Source organism: Dipteris shenzhenensis, chromosome 15 (genome assembly GCF_047967505.1).
Source record: "Dipteris shenzhenensis isolate YYH24624 ecotype China chromosome 15, Dip_SZ_1.0, whole genome shotgun sequence".
In the NCBI taxonomy this organism is placed as follows: domain Eukaryota; kingdom Viridiplantae; phylum Streptophyta; class Polypodiopsida; order Gleicheniales; family Dipteridaceae; genus Dipteris; species Dipteris shenzhenensis.
Window position 1 is genome coordinate 39,322,833 of NC_141610.1, and position 18,384 is coordinate 39,341,216.

General features: G+C 45.3%; 1 protein-coding gene across 8 annotated transcripts in view; it reads right to left on the reverse strand.

The window, feature by feature from the left end:
• The window catches only part of HY2 (phytochromobilin:ferredoxin oxidoreductase, chloroplast / phytochromobilin synthase (HY2)), a 53,582-nt gene that overhangs the window by 15,670 nt on the left and 19,528 nt on the right, over positions 1–18,384 (reverse strand). For all 8 annotated transcript variants that reach the window (XR_015542276.1, XR_015542277.1, XR_015542275.1 and 5 more), the window contains exons 2-7: positions 14,952–15,071; positions 3,739–3,833; positions 1,774–1,867; positions 1,180–1,311; positions 829–933; positions 671–721 (exon numbers count right to left, since the gene is read on the reverse strand). Coding sequence is in view for 1 of the 8 variants with exons in the window: in XM_087386571.1 (XP_087242697.1) it covers positions 671–721; positions 829–933; positions 1,180–1,311; positions 1,774–1,867; positions 3,739–3,833; positions 14,952–15,071 (597 nt within the window). In the remaining 7 variants the exon portion in view is untranslated. The remainder of the gene's footprint in view (positions 1–670; positions 722–828; positions 934–1,179; positions 1,312–1,773; positions 1,868–3,738; positions 3,834–14,951; positions 15,072–18,384) is intronic.

An 18,384-nucleotide genomic window follows, 5' to 3' on the forward strand; every position in this document is an offset into this window, starting at 1 on the left:
ACAAATTCTCCACATTGCTTTCGTGGTTTTGCTGGCTTCTGCCTTTCATGTTCCTTTATTTCCTCCTTAATTGGAAGTTTCATGTTTTCCTGCTGGCTCCAAAGAGGAGTAAACAAATGCCTGGGGTGGTGGTTGAGTTCATCGTAAGCTGAGGAGCACCAGAGCTTAGTAAGCTAGACCAGAGCTGATACATAAAGGGTGTCATGGACCCCTCATTCCAGTTGGGATGCACCAGAGCTTAGTAAGCTAGACCAGAGCTGATACATAAAGGGTGTCATGGACCCCTCATTCCAGTCTCATCCCAACTGGATCACAGCAGCCTTTTCTGTAGCCTAATGAATCAGAAGTCATTTGAGGTACAGCAGAAGCTTGTCCACCAATGCTCATCTAGAGGTTTAAAAACTCACAGGAGTTCATATACAGAGCATGCTTCCTGCAAGAGATAGGCTAGCTGTATCAAGGACTTGACTGCAGGATACAATACATCTAGTGAGTCGTAAAAGAGTGCTGTTCTCAATTGTTGCAATTGTCTACAAAAGCTAACTCCCACAAGTCTAGATTACCCAAGAAATTTCTGCTTAAGAAGGTGAAGATCTTCATGTGAAATATACCTTCCAGTGGATGCTTCCAAGAAAGTTAAGTCAAGTTTTGAGAAAAAACCAGAGAATACCTCACACCAATCTTCTCCAAATAAACGGTGCAAAAGAGGCCGACCGGGGTCCTGCAGACAATCAATGGAACTAAGCAGTCCAGCACAAGTACTGTAGCAAACTGTATCTTTCTCACCATTTGCTCATGGTGGTAATTTATTTAGATTTACAGATCCACCTTTGTTGCACGCCACAGAAGGTAACGATGTTGAGCCCGTTTGTTTTCAGATATCTTTAGAGCATCTGTTGATAGCTCAGCCTTGTCCATCAACTCCAACCATGCCTATCAAATTGACATATTAACAGGTAAAATTTATGGATGATAAAAGGCGTGCAAGTGACAGCAGCGCTTGTATCTGCGGACCACCATGTGCACTTTATCCTATCCATCCAATTTCATTTGTAGATAAGGCTCAAAAACATTAAAAACGGCAAATCCACCACTGGGAATGATGTCAAAAATGGCAATGTCAGCTGATACATGGATACATCTAACTGAATGCATCATTGAATTAAGTGTTCTATTCACCTTCAAATAGTCCTTGAATGCCAATTTAACTTTCTCTCGTACTTCCTGCCTTGATTCAAGCTTTGTCCAGATGACAAGGGGGGAAAAGAATTGAAGCGATTCAGTGGTAAGCTTCTGGCCCCAAGGAAGCAGCTGCAGAACAGACATCCACACCGAAAACTGTAATTTTGATTCAAATGAAGATTGTATTATTCTCTCTCAAAAGTGTGATTGTAGTGCTTCAAATATTGATATACTGTAGATGCTCAATCAGATATTGCTCTGGAAACAGTTCCACATCTTCAACCCAAATCATCATTTCACAAATATCTACATCCTTGTCAAATAATCTTGCTTATAATGCTAAAGCAAGCACAAGATCTCAATCAGCCACCCACCCTGGCCCTGGCATGTAGGTACAATACAGATATGGCCATACCTGGAGAATGCATGCAGCTCTCACTTTAGATGTACGTGGAAATATATTTTGAAGAGACGTTGGGTGTGGCGAATAACAAGTTCAAAAGAAATCTGACTAATTGACATGATTCTAGAAACACAGAACAATTTAAAACTGCTCAAGGGAGTAATAACCTAAAGGTTTGAGATCCACACCTCAATGTACTTGTTCACTAACGGCATTAATCCAGAGTAGTACTTCTGCTTATAATATGTATTCTTTTCAGCATCATAGAGAGGATTGAGATCCCTGCAAAACATCAACACATAATGTAGTCCCTTTGATCATCCAAAAAGACACTGTAAAACATCTTATTGAACACCACCTTCCTTGCTGCGAGATTCTGCAATTATTACCCTGACTATGAAGCTTGCAAGCTCATGCACAGCTGCAGATGCTGCTGATCATCAAAATCACAAGAGGCGTTCCTCAACAGATACTGCTTCACCCAGCTCTTTGAGGTCACTAATCATAACCAAAAGTAAGTCAAGCATAAAGCAGGCCATTACTCTATGATTCCTTCTGACTTAGGACTGCTAGCCCCTTTGGAATGACCTTTTCTTTGGTGAAAAAAATAAGACTTCTATTAAGTATGAAAGAGCCCCCAAGAGAAAAGCTCAACAGAAATGTACATCATGCGAAATACCCTAACAGGGCCAAATCAGAGCTAGAGAAAATCCAAGGTTGAGCTGAAAGTGCCACCTCAACCCTGTGGGGAAATCTGGGAAGAATAGGGGGCTGCTCCACTCCCTAAAGAAAGAAATCTTCCTGGTAGAGACTACCCATGAAGACCCTTGCCTGCTCCCCCAACTGCCCACTGAAATATAGGCAATGTGTGTGCAAGGTGGACCTGTGAACCATCCAGAGCCTCTGTGAATCTGGATCTCCAAATATGCCACACTGATATGCTCACCAGAATCTCCCATAAGATATCCACAGAGGCATGCCAAAGTCTATAAAGAAGGCTAGGAATGTCATCCAGAGAAGATGACTCAACCAAGTGTCGTCGAACCAAAAGAGCCCAGGAAGAGTCATGTCTCTCATCAAACACCTGAGGCCCTGAAAGAGAGAGCCAAGCTACCGAGCCCCACGTCATGAAAAAAGGAGAACACATAAAAGTGCTCAATGATCTAGCAATCCCCTACCAAATGATCTTCGCCTATGTGCAGTCCCATAAGCAATGCTAAATAGACTCTCGTCAAAAAGGCAACGAATAAATCTGCCCCAAACCTAGAGCTCCACTGGTTCATTGCAATCCCTTCATGAACAGAAAGCCAAAAGAAAAGAGTAATTTTTAGATTCGATAGGGATTCCAGAGTCTCTTCCGAAACGATTTTTGCAAATCAGCTGAAATCTGAAAATTCTCCCAATGAGAAGCTCTAGTGGGCCTCCAGCCTCTCAAGCTAAGCTGAAACTTCCTGGAATTACTGATTGTGTATCAAAAGAAGGGGAGGTTCTTCTCTTGGTGCCCTGCCTCAATCCATTACTATGCAACCTTTGAGGATTCATATGTCTAACTGTATTGTAAAGCAATTTCTAGCCCACTAGGATAATAAGATGAGGGAGATTTTGGACATCTCACACATGAATATACCTAGATGAATCGAGGAACATTCCCAAACTCATCCTCTAAAAACACAACATAGTGCAGTTTCAATCTCATGATAGTCACATCTCACACATGAATGCCAGATACCATACAAGAATCTGTGAGATCAGGAGGAATCCAATCTAAATGTATCGAAATTATCTGCTTCGTTATCCAATTCGTCACCCTGAAGCTTGATTATTTGAAAGAGACACCCTCATGAAAACCGTTGAAAGCATCTAACATGAGCAAAAATAGTACTCGCATAGCTCCTAGCCTCTCACAGATGATGGAATATTTGTTAAACCAATCTTTTCCTGGAGCCTGGATCAACTCAATGGAACCAAGAGCCCAAACAAATACAATATCAAAGCAATTGTATGAAAAGGTGAACCAATGAATATACAGTCCAAAACCCTCTAAGCTAAGGCTAAGCTGAAAAGGCAGAAATGAAAATGCTTCCTCCTACATGCTCAGAATCAGACACAGACAGAGCATGAAAAGACACCAACATGGATTTGAGATGACTCACAACACTATTATGTGCTTAGTATTGGTGGAAAAAAAATCTGCACAAAAAATCGGCAAGTCTAGTTCTGGCCTCGGAAGTATTGCCATATTGAAGACCTGAAAAACCACCTCTCAAACCATCAGAATATCACTAAGCATAACATTTTACCATTTCTGAATAAACTATGGGAATCATACTATACTCAAAACAAAAGATGGTGTCCCAAGCGTAGCCACGATGAACTAGCGAATTAAATAGTATGTTTAACAGTGTCTTTTCTTTTTGTAAATTGCTCTCTCAACCCACTACCCCAAGGCCACTAAAAAAGACTCTAGAGAGGCAAGTAAGAGCATGACCATCAGAGGAAGATCCCTACACAAGTATTTTCTGTCGAAGAAATTTAACAAAAGTACCCTTGCTACTAAGGGCACATAACGTATTCAGAGCAGGATATCCGAACAGCTTTAAATAACCTAGAAACCAGGCTATCCCAGACAGAAATTCAACGTCATGGACTACCTCCACCGGTACTCACAGTACCACCATGGTACAAAGTTGAAATTTTGATGTATTGGGAAAATATGGGATTCTCGATCCCCTTAGGGCACCATGAGAAAGGGTGGGATACATCATGGGCTGAGCATCCACAGTTTTGCAAGTTAGGCTTGAAATCTAAAGTTGGAGATGATAAGAGCTCTGAAGCTTCATCATCAGTAGAAAAAGACAGCATTGATCTGAAGGGAAGGAGCCTTAGCCCCATTCAGGAAGCGCCAAAAACTTTCATGGAAGCACCAACCTTGGGTACCTTCTTGTCTGCACCTACCAGTTTTTCCAGCTGACTATGTTACAAAATGCATTGCTTGAGCAGCATCAAATCAATCTTTTTTAGCAGACGATCGACTTATAATCTTCAAAATCTGCAACAAAATATTGCAATATCATTGTTAAGTATGTGGTAAACTGCCCTATATGTTAAAATTCTAATCTGGACTAAGGATATCTATCATAAAGCACAATTAGTGTCCACCTAAGGGTTTTGCATTCATCAAGTTTATTAAATTCTTCAGAAGACCGATGGGTTTATGAGACTCTGAAAATCCTGGTAACAACGGCCAGAGAGCAGAGCTCAACCAAATGACGTCGAACCAAAAAAGCCTAAGAGGAGCTATGCATCTAATAAACTGAGTCCCAGCTTATGAAGAAGGGGGAGGGAGCAAATCTACTTAAAAGTCATACAATCCCCTTCCAAACAACTGTATCCCAGAGGGACTCCTCAACCGAGAGGCAACACGGGAAGGAAGAGGGAGCCCCAAACTTGGACTTCCACTAATTTACTGCAGCCCCTCCATGAACAGAAAGCTAAAAGCAAGCAGTGTTTTACACTCCTAAGAGATTTCCAGAGCCTTCTCCCAAAAAAAATCCTACAAATCTGCAGAAATCTCAAACTCCTCCCAATGAGAAGCTCTGGAGGGCTTCCAACCCCTAACACTGAGCTGGAACCTCCTGGGATTGCCAACAGTGTAGTGGAAGAAAGAGAGGCCCTTCTCACATTTCCAGCATCAATCGACCCCCCCTCCCCGGGGTCCCACTGTAAGTATTTTATGGGGAACCCCCCATAAACCCTAATTACAGGAGCCAAGAGGGATGTCCTCCAGATGGGGGTCTAAATACCAGACAAAGCCAAAAAACACTGCTCTACGTGACCCACAATCCTGACCACCTAAAAACATGCATCCAAGAGGATATCCTCATCCACAAACTTGGATAACCTACCCCAAGTGTGCACACCGAAGACCAAGGCATCCCCATCTATATCTCGCCACAGGCCTATGATTGAAGCGGCGTGTCTATCCTTGAATAGGCCCTTCATCCATCTAGTAGGAGCGTGACATCCCTCATATGTAAGGAACCAGCCCATGTTAGGCATGTTTTGGCTCCCATAGATCTATGGGGCTTAGGGAGCAATAACTGATCATCAAGAATCAAGAATCATGTACCTAAGCTTGCATCTTCGCACTACTACTCTGGATAGCATCTATTGTCCACCTACCCCATCCATAAGGTGGAAAAGCATCCTCCACAAGTAGATCTATGCTATAGTTTACTAAACCTCCTCCTCTTGATAAAGCGCATTTGGAATCTGGTATTCCTCTAGAGGAGCCCCTGGTGTGGCTACTCTAGGCGTAAGACAATAGGATATTGATTTGACATCATCGCGCTTGCAAGGATAGATATGTAGTAAGGCCCACTCACTGATATAGAACCTATCCTTCTCTCCAAGAGTCCATCGTGGTGGCACTAGCCAAAAGAGTAGCAAAGGCTCTCGCTATCCTAGTAAACTCTGCCTCTCTCCAAGGGGTCCACACCCAATGGAAACAATGGATTGCTCTCATGAGCCGCTACGAACAAAGAGGCATTGCAGAGGCATTGCAGAGAAAGAAGCCACACACCATGATCTCTTCCCCAAACTATGTTCATGAGAGCAGAGAGAGAACATAATGTTGGAGAAAGCTTGGGAATTTGAAATGAACTACATACAACACTAAAATACAAATAAGCAATGGCTTTTGTAGCAACATCTATGGTAATGTATTATTGCACTATCCTCTTGAGAACCCTAGACTCCTCCATTGAATTAGAGATCTGAACTCATTCACAAACAATGATGGCATTATCCTATCCATGATGAGCATAAGCCCAACAATCCCTCCCATAATGCAAAATGGTTATAGGAGAATATTTGTCCTTGGTAGAACAATCATCATCTAGACCACCTTTTCCTAGAAGGCGTGATATCTTTTTTTTTTTGGCAAAGAAAGGAACCTTCTATTGATGCTTGAAAAACTTCATACAAAATAGCAGCCCCGAAGGTGCTGAGTATGGGGAAAACTGATCAAGGCTGAAAGAAGAAAACCAGACAGTTCCAGAGAAACCCAGCTCACTGCCTAGGGAATCTCTGGTACAGGGGCTAACAGCAAGGTAGGGGGACTTTACAACCAACGAATCCCTCGTGAAGTGAACATGTAGAAAAAACCTGCAGGCCCAGCCTTGCAGAAACGTGCGCGCCTCGCGACAGTCGCCCTAGAGCTTGGGGTCCCACACTCCCAAGTGGAGCGCAAGGCGCGAGGGTGGAACCAGATGCTCACCCATCACTAGACTAGAGCAAGCAACCCAAATGTTGCACGCCATGATACTAGCTACTACCTCCCACACACTATCCTCCGGAGGGGAATGAGGATCCAGGCTATCGGGAGGGACCAACTCACGGAGCTCTATCCTCTGAATGCTCTGAACCTGTATCCGGCAAGCTGGAGAGACCTCATCAATCTGGAACGCGTGACCTCCCTCAGTCAACCAGGCCACCATCCCCCAGGTGTAGTCCCTCTGAAGGCTCTACATGCGGGTCATAATCCTGAGGGCTCCCATCCAGATCCTCACTGCGCTACAACAACTCCAAAGACAGTGAGGGATCGTCTCCAGGAGAGCAGCAATGACACTGCCCCTCCACCCACATCTGCTCTACCACTGCCCTCTGCAACTCCTGCCAAAGGATCAGGTTCTCCCACTGACTACATGCACGGTCGTGGAGCCCATGCATCATGCGGACGGGGAAGCAAGAAAAAAGACTCTCATGTGAGTGGGTGCTTGTTCCAAAAAAACTGCCTTTTGTGACTTTGAGGGGGGTTTAGAGGGTGAGTAGTCCATGTTTGTGCGTCGGCGTACCAAGATGGACACCGGGGTCCAGCTCAACACCAGTCTTCCGTGCCCAATGCAACATGAAGGAGACATCCATTGCAAACATCTCAACACTCTTCTGTAGTGGCCAGCAATGTGCATGATCTATCCTTGCCTGAGGCGGCAATCTGATAGCCCCTACCATCAATCCATAGATTGGCTTCACCCGCATGAAGCTCAACTGGAAATTCACTTCAGCACCATGGGAACTCGAAATTCACTTCAGCACCATGGGCGTGCCAAAGATATAGTCCCTATGGACCCATCCAATTGTCTATCATGCATAGCATCAAACACCACTAGGGTCCACTTCTCCAACCCTCTGGAGGCGCACTAGAATCACCAAACTGGATGCATCTGTGAGCCCAGTACGTTGATCAAACCCCCTTTTCGGGGCTACAAGATCATGAGCGTCACCTCCAGTGGCAGAGAGTAAGAATCTGAGATCTCTAGGTAATTCCAAGGCGCCAATCTCCAAAAGTCCCTCGGAAAAGGGCGCCCAGGCTAGAGTTTGGGAGCTACTAACCGAGAGGACAAGCCCCTTCCCTCCGAATCCCACCCGGAATGGGAGGACTGAGAAGGAATGGGGGCAGGACATTGAGACAAGGAAGCAGAGGGTAATGCAGTCGTGCCCTTGCCTACTGGCAGGGGAGCTGAGGCAGGTCCGATATGGGGGTGGGAGGGGGGGAGGCTGAAAAGCTGCTATGGAGGGGGAGGGCGGGGCGGAGAAAGGAGGGCGAGGGGGGGAGGAGGGGGGCAAGTGGTAAGGATGGCCATAGCAGGAGTAGCGAGGGGGGCAAGAGGGTGTGGGGGGAGCTCGGGAGGAGGGGATGGGCGTGGAGAGGGAGAGGGGTCCGAGGAGGAGGGGGGTGGGGAGGAATAAGGGTAGTCACAGGTCCGCCCTATCGCACCAGGGCTCTAGATCCCCTTCTCCTCAACCGATGCCAGGCTACCCTCCGCAGCTTCCTCCATCACAACATCAAAAGCTCCTGGGCGTGTTGCTGATGCAAGGGTGACTGGTCGCCGGACCTCCACCAAGGGAGGATCACCTGTCTGAACTGTGGCCCCTACCACTGGGACAGAGGGGTCTCCAACCAAGGGCTCCTACAGCTGCTGCTCCGCAGGTGCCTCTCGATCTGCTCTCTTTCTCTCCCTGCGTCTAGCCCGTTGCCTTCAGCGCTTTTGGGCCAATTTAATTGATTTCTTTTTCTTTCCCACCTGGGTCCACTCTCCCTCTAAAGGTGTCACCCACTTGGTCTAAGATTCCTGCTGTCTCTTGTCTGAGGGGGTGTTGGGCCTTGGCCTGCTGACTCTGGCTATCTTGCAGGGGAGCGGAGCGAAGAGCTCGGCTCTGACCACGAGGGCAGTTTTGGGCTAGATGGCCCATCTGTTTGCAACGAAGGCACTGGTATGGTAAACCAGAAAGCTCCACTCTCCAACGGAGTGTACCCCCCTCAAGGGTCTCGAGGAGGATCAACCCTGGGAGGGACTCTAGGCTCTCAACCACCAATCTGATCCTGGGGACCCCGTCGTCTACCACCACTGATGCTGTCAAATCTGGCGGGAACTCCAGCACTGTGCCAAACACTCTACCGATGGAGGGGAGAATGGTTATGTATTACCTTGGGAGCCCTGGGAAGTGGAGCGTCAATGGGAAACGGGAAACATGGTGTGTCATGTTCATGTCTTCCACTATAAAACCATGGTACCAAGGGAAAAGGTACACCAAATGCGGACCAAGAAGGATGGGGCTCTGCTCCACAAGTGTCAGGGTGGTGGCAGGGGAGCTCAGCCGGATTAGAAAAAGACCTCTTAAATAGATGGTGACCTCCTGAATGTGGTCGCCTTCTGGTGCCAAGCTCGCCTAGATCCACTCTCTCACTTGTCTCCTTGTGGGTGTGAGGCCCACAATTCTGCCCACGACTGCCTTATCTTGAAGTGATTGAATTGCATGCTACACCTGTTGTCTATCGGCTGGAGAAAGAAGGACCTTAACAGTTGTGGGATTCGAGGGTGCTGCCATAGAGCCTCTATGGCCAAACCTTGAACTTCATGCTGCACCTGTTGTCTGTCGGCTGGAGAAAGAAGGACCTTAACGGTTGTGGGATTCAAGGGTGCTGTCATAGATCCCCTATGGCTAGACCAAGGGTCACTACCAAGGTTTCTCTTCTCCAAAACAAAGCAAAAACTCACCGCTACAGGGAAGGAGGAAAAGGAAAAGGCAAAACCAGCCAAAGGAGGAGTAGGGACCTGCTACCCGCCACTAAAAACTGGTTACAAAGGAGGGAGGGCCTCAAAAAAGGTCTCAAGGAGCCATGAGCCAATTGCTAGGAACTCCAAGAAACTCAAGAAAGGAAAAAGGGACTGGTTTGCAGCTGCTCCAAAGGGTCACGAGATCCAGTGCCAACCCAATGTAGGGCTAAGAGCAGCTCTAGCTGCTTAACAAGAAACACCGCCTGAAAGAGGCGAGTTTACACTACACACAGGCTCCACGGACAGCACCAAAGGGCTTCCCACGGAGCCAAGGGAACCCGCGGCCTATGAGCAACATCACCAGCAAAGGGGGAAGGGGAGGACGGGTGAAGAAGAGAGGGAGAAGGAGGCGGGAAAGGAGAAGAGGTGGAGAAGGGGCGGAAAAGGGGACGGAGGGGAGGCAAGGGAGGAGGGAGGTGTTGGTAAATTGAAAGGAAAGCATGGAGTGAACACAAACTGAGAATTCTTGCTTATGGAATGAAGAAAGGTGAGGTCCTTAAGTAGGCACCTCTTACATGATCACTGACATCACTGATGACCTCAGAGCTCCACAATCATCTCCTCAATCTGCTCCTAGATTCTCTCAATCATCCTATGTGGCTTCTACCACCACCTAACAGTGCTTATGGGCACCTAACTGTGCCTCTAGCACACACACATAGAAACCAAGGTGTGCCTGGGGCATACACCTTGAGATATCCCAACATACCCCCCCTCAAGGGAATGCCTCAGGCTATGTTAAGGATACAGCTAGCACAAGGTGTCACATGCCATCTCATGGTGGTCATGGATCTATCAATGGCTAGGATCTCAAGCTAGCAAGGGTTCCCATGGGTGTAAGGTAAACAAAAGGGATACAAAAAAAGACCTTCCAATGGTTATCTCCCCTGCATGTACATGCACACAATGTCCGCAGGAGGTACCATGGAGCAAAACACATACACATGGCCTACATCATATGGTGACCAGAGGTGTTTACAAAACACACAATAGTTTATTTCATTCATTTTGGAGGACTATCTAGGCTGAGTACCTTGACTCAAAATAAGAGAGATCTGAAGCATATATGGAGATGATTTAAAAAGCATAATCTTCAAAGGATGCCTCATCTTGTGGAGGCACATAAACTAAAAGTAGATTGGCACTTTCTAACTTCCTTTTTGGCTCTACAAAACTTTTTATGATGATTGTTTTTGCCACAGTGTTTGCATGGATTGATCTTGAAGCAGTCTTTTGAGAGGTGATTAGTCTTCCCACAATGATTGCAAGGTGAAAACTTGCCCTTCTGGATTTTTATGGCATAGGCTCATTGCCTTTCCGGAGTTCCATGTGCCTTTCTTCTTCTTGAAGAGCAGAGATAAGACCTTCAAGATTAGGATTACGAAGATTTTTCAAAGTGATAACAACATGATCATAATCTTCAGGCATACTCTTGAGCAACACTGCCATTGCATCATCTGTAGTGATAGGAGAGTTGATAGAAGCAAGTTGAGTCGTGAGACTCCCCATGTAATTGACACGGGCAGCCAAAGGAGTGCCACTAACCATCTTCAATTCAAAGAAAGCAATCTTAAGTGACAATTTTGAGATGTGAGAGCTAGCACCAAAAATAATGTCAAGCTTCTGCCAAGCTTCTGAAGGAGACTCAAGTTAGAGATGTGATGAATATAGTCATCTCCTAAGGCAAGAGCAATGATGCCATAGGCTTTCTCCTCTCTAGCAGGATCTCTTGCCGGGTGTGTCGGAGCTGAGGATTCTCCAGCATTGGAGACTGTTGAAGAAGAAGTTGAAGCCGGTTTGACAAGGCCTCAGAGGTTTTCCCTCATCAATGCAAACTTAACCTTCATCTGCCATGTGTGAAAGCCCTTACCATTGAACTTATCCATATTCAAGATGGTAGCCATGAGAGGGTCTAACCCAAGAATTGGGCAGTGTCTTCTCTCTTACAAGGCTAGAAAAACAACTGAAAAGCTTCAAAGTATAAGCATTTAATGTAGCAAAGACTTGTGACCAAATTTCATACTACAAATCAATGATGCTTTCACTTGCATGCTTCACAGAGGTGGCTAAATGAAAGCTTTCCAAGCAAATCCAGGTGTAGCAACTTAAAGCAAAGCTGTAGCCACAGTTGTACTAATGCTATTTAACACTTTAAAACATTAGAAATGCTAAAGTAGCATCTAATGTAGCATCACACTCACAAACTGTCCAAAACAGAGGCCTGAACTTGGAGGGCTTGTATCTTACTCTCCAAAGCAAAGAAAAATGGACTTTCTGAAGCAAAAGAAAGCTCATATACCAGAGAAGATCCAACACAGAGGTTGGGCGAAATGGCACGCGATATTGTTGGCTGGAGCGTCGTCAAAATCGACTGGTTTTTGCTTGATTTCTCCTTGAATATGCAGCCATTGCTGCTCAGATTTCAACACAAGATAGCCCAAGGTATGGAGAAGCTTCCCCTGAAAGGAATTAGAGAAAGATGGAGCAGACACAGAGAAATCGTAGAAGACAGGTTCGCCGATTTTCGTGGAATGGCGACTAGCAGCGACGATGATCTTGCAAGTGGAAGTTCGCCCCTTCAAGAGGTATCTCCAGCTGGAAGGGCTTGGAGAATGGCGGAGAAACGGAGGAGAACAAGCTTTAGCAAGATTTGGGAAGAAGGGGAAGAAATGGTGAAGATGAAGAAGAAGAAGATGGAGAAGAAGAAGATGATGTGGCACAAATGGGCTCAAGGAGGATCAAAGGGCTCTGATACCATGTTGGTAAACTGAAAGGAAAGCATGGAGTGAACACAAACTGAGAATTCTTGCTTATGGAATGAAGAAAGGTGAGGTCCTTAAGTAGGCACCTTTTACATGATCACTGACATCACTGATGACCTCAGAGCTCCACAATCATCTCCTCAATCTGCTCCTAGATTCTCTCAATCATCCTATGTGGCTTCTACCACCACCTAACAGTGCTTATGGGCACCTAACTGTGCCTCTAGCACACACACATAGAAACCAAGGTGTGCCTGGGGCATATACCTTGAGATATCCCAACAGGAGGAGACGGGAAGGAGGCGAGAAGGCGGGAGGGAGGCAAGAAGGCAGCGGGAGGAGGCAGAAGAGGGGTGGAGGGGAGGTGGCAAGGATGTGGGGTGAAGGCGGGGGAGAGGGAGGCAGAAGGAGGTGGAGGGGTGGTGGAGTGGAGGCGGGGAGGAGAGGGAGGCAAAGGGGTGGCGTGGTGAATGCGGGAGGAGGCGGGTAGGGAGGATGCGGAGAAGAGGCAGCGGGATGGGCGGAAGCAAGGAGGAGGAGGGGAGGCGGAAAGTGATGGGGGGCTGGACAAGAGAGGCGAGGAGGAGGGGCAGCGGGAGCAGCAGGCGCAGCAGCTCTGATCTAGTGCATAGTTGTAGAAGAGCATCAATCTATAAAGAGACAACAAGAACTTAAGTTTGAAGGCGTGATATCTAATATCAATGTGCTTAGTTTTAGAATGATCCCACAGGATCCTTGGCCAAAGCAAAGCATGATTGGTTGTCACAACCAATCGTCACCAAGTAATATTTGAAGCCAAATCGCTTCCCATACTGCTGCATTTGCTGCCATATACTCAGGCTCAATGGAGGAAAGAGTGATAGAATTTTGTTTCTTGCTCACCCATCAAATACTACGAGTGTTATTGAAAAAGTGCCGCCTTTAGTAGGCTTTCTATCTTTGCTACTTGCCAAGGCAGAGTGCAAGATAGCCTTAAACCACATGCACTGCCTCCTCATGACCAAATTTAAGGAGATGTCTGCAAGCAAGATGACACCAAAAAAGATTGGGTCATAAAGCAACTCAATGAGAAGTTTCCAATGCTCAAGTTGCAATCCTTCGATCATAGGTGGATGCTCAACAACAAAACGATTCAACACTTAAGCATTGTCGAGAGAGAGCGTCAGCGCGTTGCATCTAGAGAAGGTCATCCAAAGCCACTACCTTGCGAAAACAGTGAGTGGAGAGCCACCAAGAAAAAGTTGGGGGGGGGAAAAGACTTCAATAAGCAAAATAAGGCAAATGCTTAATTGAGGCTGCAGAGGTTCGTATCCCACTTCGGTTTGAAAGGGGGTGGACTAGTTCCACATTCTTTACTTTCTCCTTCCCTACCCTAATGCGCACAGGTTTTTAGTTGATTTTGTTTGCTAGAGCATGTTGTTCTGCAAATAGGAAATAAAGGTGGGCCGAGAATGCATGCAGGACAAGTAAGATTATGCGTACTGCAGGAGTATGACTATGCATACTTGCAGAGGGAGAGCTTTTACGACCTCTTCATTGATGTCAGTACTCATGGCCATGGCTTTTAAGCTCTACCATTTGTGTAACTTGGGCCTAAATTAAGAGTCTCCTAGACCTATCAGCTGTGTTAAAGGTTTAGGCATTAAGGCCTCTATTTCTAGCAGGGACCGCGCAAAGCAAGCTGCAAGATAGCTAACGTTTGCTTTCAACAGCCCACAAATAGTTGACTTTTTGTATTGTTTTCAAAGTTTTGATATAAAGGTACTTTTCTCGTAGGAGCCAAGGCGTACTTTTCTCTTGGGAGCCAATGCCCCTTCCTTCTTCACTCCCAGACTACAAATATCTTTACGCAATGTGCATCCATGAATTATAATTCATCAATATGCATTGTGCAATAATGTGCAATGTGCTTTGCAAATTTTTGAATTTGGATAGTGGACACAGGAAATTGGAATGTGCACCAATCTACGTATGATGTGCAATCGGAATTGGAAGCGGCATTGAAGTTTCAACAACATGCAAGGCAACAAATTTCATGTCCTGAATACATCATACATCAAGTCTCAAGATTCAAACATGGACTAGATTGTAAAAGATTAAATTTCAACATTCAAAGTTGAGTACTTGCAGGCTGCAGCTTGCTGCAAACTAGATCACCTGAGCTTCAGGTTTAGAGATGAGAGGCAAAGCATAAAACCTAAACATGTACAACTGCTGTTTTAATCAAGGTATTTTATACAGCCCCACCAGGTGGGTGACTAACATTCATCCCAACTTGCTAATCTACCTACAAAAGCCAGTAAGATATACACCATGACACCATGAAACACCACATAATTTAGCAATTCTCACTTTTATTTGGGAAAGATAAGGATGATAACTTTTGCAATTAGAATTTTCATCCAAGGTGGCTGTCATCATAGGCATGGAAATGATAAAGACAAGTACAATCTTTGGTGAGCCAGATGTACAATTTGTGGATACCTGCATAGAGTTGCCACCATTGATTGTTGCAATACGAAAGAGACGTATCTTTAAGGACTCAAAAGCACTATTGCATAAAGTTGTCTTTCCATCCACCGCCACAATTTTCTCAAATTCTTCCTTTAAAAATATATAAAAGCACGCAGCCAAATAAGCTTCAGTATAGAATAAATTGCCTCAGTCTTAGAATAAATTGCAATAACACGAAAATATTTATCGCATACAAACATAAATTATAAATTCGTTGCTCTTTAGACAATAGTGCATAATTGAAGCTAGAAACCTTTATTAGAAGTCAGTATTTTTGCAAGACATGTAGAAAGATATTATGTAGATTACCACCGAAGGATTTATTTCCAGCTATACCTAACAGGGCGTTGCTAGAAATCAGACAAACAAGTGGGTGAACCAACATCCGTTGTCTCTACTATCTATGAGGATTGAATACACACACACACACACAATTTCGGAACATCAGCCATTTGCAAGACCACATTTCATGCGTCACTAGATTTTTTGGGCAGAATTTACTTGTTTTGGGCAAAGTTCCTTGGTTTCAAGACATTGACAATTGGGACAGGAATAAGCTCCTCAAACCGAGCACAAAATGTGTTGGGATCTAGGGGTCGCTCACCTATGAGCCCCCAAATGAGGACATGGGGAGGATGACCCAGCATGGGAAAGGGTGAGAGGAAGCCATGTGGCAGAAGAAGCAGCCTGCCACAGGGGCAGATGAGATGGAGGAGTGTGTGGCTGCCATATGGGCAACACATGGATCCAAAAATCAGAAGGGGCTAGTGGATGAAGGGAAGCCTTATGCTGCAGAAGAAGAGCCATGTGTCAAGCCATATGAGTTGCCACATCCTTGTATCGGCCAAAGGCAGGTCAGCCAGCAGGGCTAGACAGCCAAATTGCTACAGCAGATCGAGGTCCACATGGTTTAGTCAGGTGGGGTCACCTGTCGGCCAGGTCGACAGATCAGTCCTGGCTGATCAGGATGATCCCAGGCCTGGTCAGCCAATTTTGGAGGGGTGGGGGCTGCCTTACCTCACCTATATAAAGGGGCCTTCTGCCCCCATTTGGCATATATTCCAGCAAGGAGTTACAGTAAGCTGAGTCCCCATGTAGTACCAGGGTTCGCACTATTTCAGAGCATACTATATACACGTTTTCAGCTGTACTACATGCTATGCACTTCTTCACATCTTAGCTTGTGAGTGTGGTCTCTGTTAAAGTTTGGTGATCTTCAGGAAGTCTTCAAGTTTGCTGTAGCAAGCAAGCTCTTCTTTCTATGTCATGGTATCACAATCTAGTAGCTTGTGCAGGCCTAGCTTCTCAGACATGGTACCAAAGCCCAGAAGATCTGGTGGCCTTGCCAAGAAGGAAGGAGCTTCCACATTTAGGTGTGTCTCTAGTCAAAGCTTGGAGTGTGTACAGGAAGGATCTATGGACTTCAGGTCATGTACACCCTACCATGGCATCCAAATTTTAGTGAGCGTGGAAAGTTGGACAGAACCAGCTATCAAATTTGGAAATTGAAGATTCAGAGCCATCTAGTGGCCAGGGAGACATGGGAGCTAACAGAAGGAACCGAGCTGAGACCTGCTGATGCCAGGGATTTGACTACAAAGATTATGATTTTGGGAAATCCAAACAAGGTGAGGAAGTGGAAGCTGCAAGATGCAGTTGCACTCTCATGTTAATTGGAACAAGTACCGATGTGGTAATTCCCCATATCTAGTTAGCAGAGATGGCACAGGAAGCGTGGGACATCTTGAAGGATCTCTATGAAACTAAAAATAGAAGGAGGATCATCATGCTCCACATTCAATTGTTCACAATGGTGATGGAGGAAGGTGAGTCTATACATGACTTCCTTGTAAAAGTGAAGGCTCTAAGGGATTAACTGTTGGCAGTTGGTAATAAGCTGAACAACCACCAGTTGGCCCATGCTTTCGCTCGATAAGCTTCCAAGAAGATAATATGGATTGGTATCAAAACCATTACACCTAGAGAATGATTGAAGCCAATTACCTTCGAGGATACAGGCCCATTATTATTTTAGGAGAAGGAGCAAAGAAGAGCGTGGTAACAAGAATGCATTTAAAGCCAAGGGTAAGCCCCAGAAAAAGAAAGATGCCAAGGATTTATCAAAGGATAACCAGGGACTCTTTAGATGGTGAAACCAAGAAATTGCAAGCAGAAGAAGGCTGATCAATGAAAAAAGGAGGGAAAGTCAAAGATGACACAATCTAGCACAGCAATTGCAAATGTGGTGATTGAAGAGCTTTTCTTAGTGCTTACTCCAAGCATCTCTTAGGTAACGTTTGCACACTCAGCAGTGAGTGACATGTTCATGGAAAATACAGAATCCAAGCTTATCCACTCAATACAATTTTTGCCTCATCTCTTCTTGAATCAACAAGGAAGTCATTTCCTCAAACGTTCATGTTCTACTCCTCTTACCATGAGTGAGCACCATGATGAAAACTCTGGTAAAGATGAGGGGTTGATTCAGTAACATTACCGCTGACTGTTGAGAATCCACATTGGTGCCAACTATAGCCAACTGATCCCGAATCTCTTTGATCTTTGTGAGATGACCCAACACTAGATCTCCGTCACTAAGTCATAGAGAGAGAAGCTGAGACTGAAGATTAAGTACATGAGTCAAACTTTAGGTCTCACAGTGATCTCAAAGGATCTCCCAGGCCTCTGCCGCAGTTGTAACTTGTGGCTTCTAGATAAGTGGTATCACACTACGACACTGTCCACTACCACCATCCCAATGGAACCTGTGCTTGTGCATCCTTCTCCTCCCAGTCTAGCGTCTCGCTGTCATCTTCACCTTCATAGTTGAGGATCTTCTTCTTTGAGGTAATGGAAGTAGAGGCAGGAGCCTTCTCCTCACCGATCACCACCTTCCATAGCTTCCTGGTGATGAGCTGAGTCTTTACCTTGAGCTTCCACCATGGATAGTTTGTTGCCTCAAGCTTGCTTGCTTCTGTGAAGTTCAGACCTGCAAGAGACAATGTCATATCTGCCAAAGAGATATCCTACACTCCACATAGACTTCCAATATAGAAGAATAGAGAAGAGCGGAGCAGGCTCTGAGAAACTGGCTGAACTCAGTGCTGTGAACACCTTGGGGCTCTGATACCATGTAGAAAAATAGAGAGAAAGACTTACCTACCCCTCTTTTTATCTTTAATTAATCCTACCCCAAAATCACCCCAAAGGTAATTTAGTGAGCTAATTCCAAGACTTTTAGACAATTTCAACCTATAAAATTCTATTTATTCCTATCTTTCTCCTAAATAAGGGTGATTTGACTAAACTCTGTTGCCACTACTCAAGACAAAAGTGCCCTCACCATAAGGGAACGTTGGCACACTACTAGGTGCTACTGATGTTAAGAGTCATTTTTGAATAT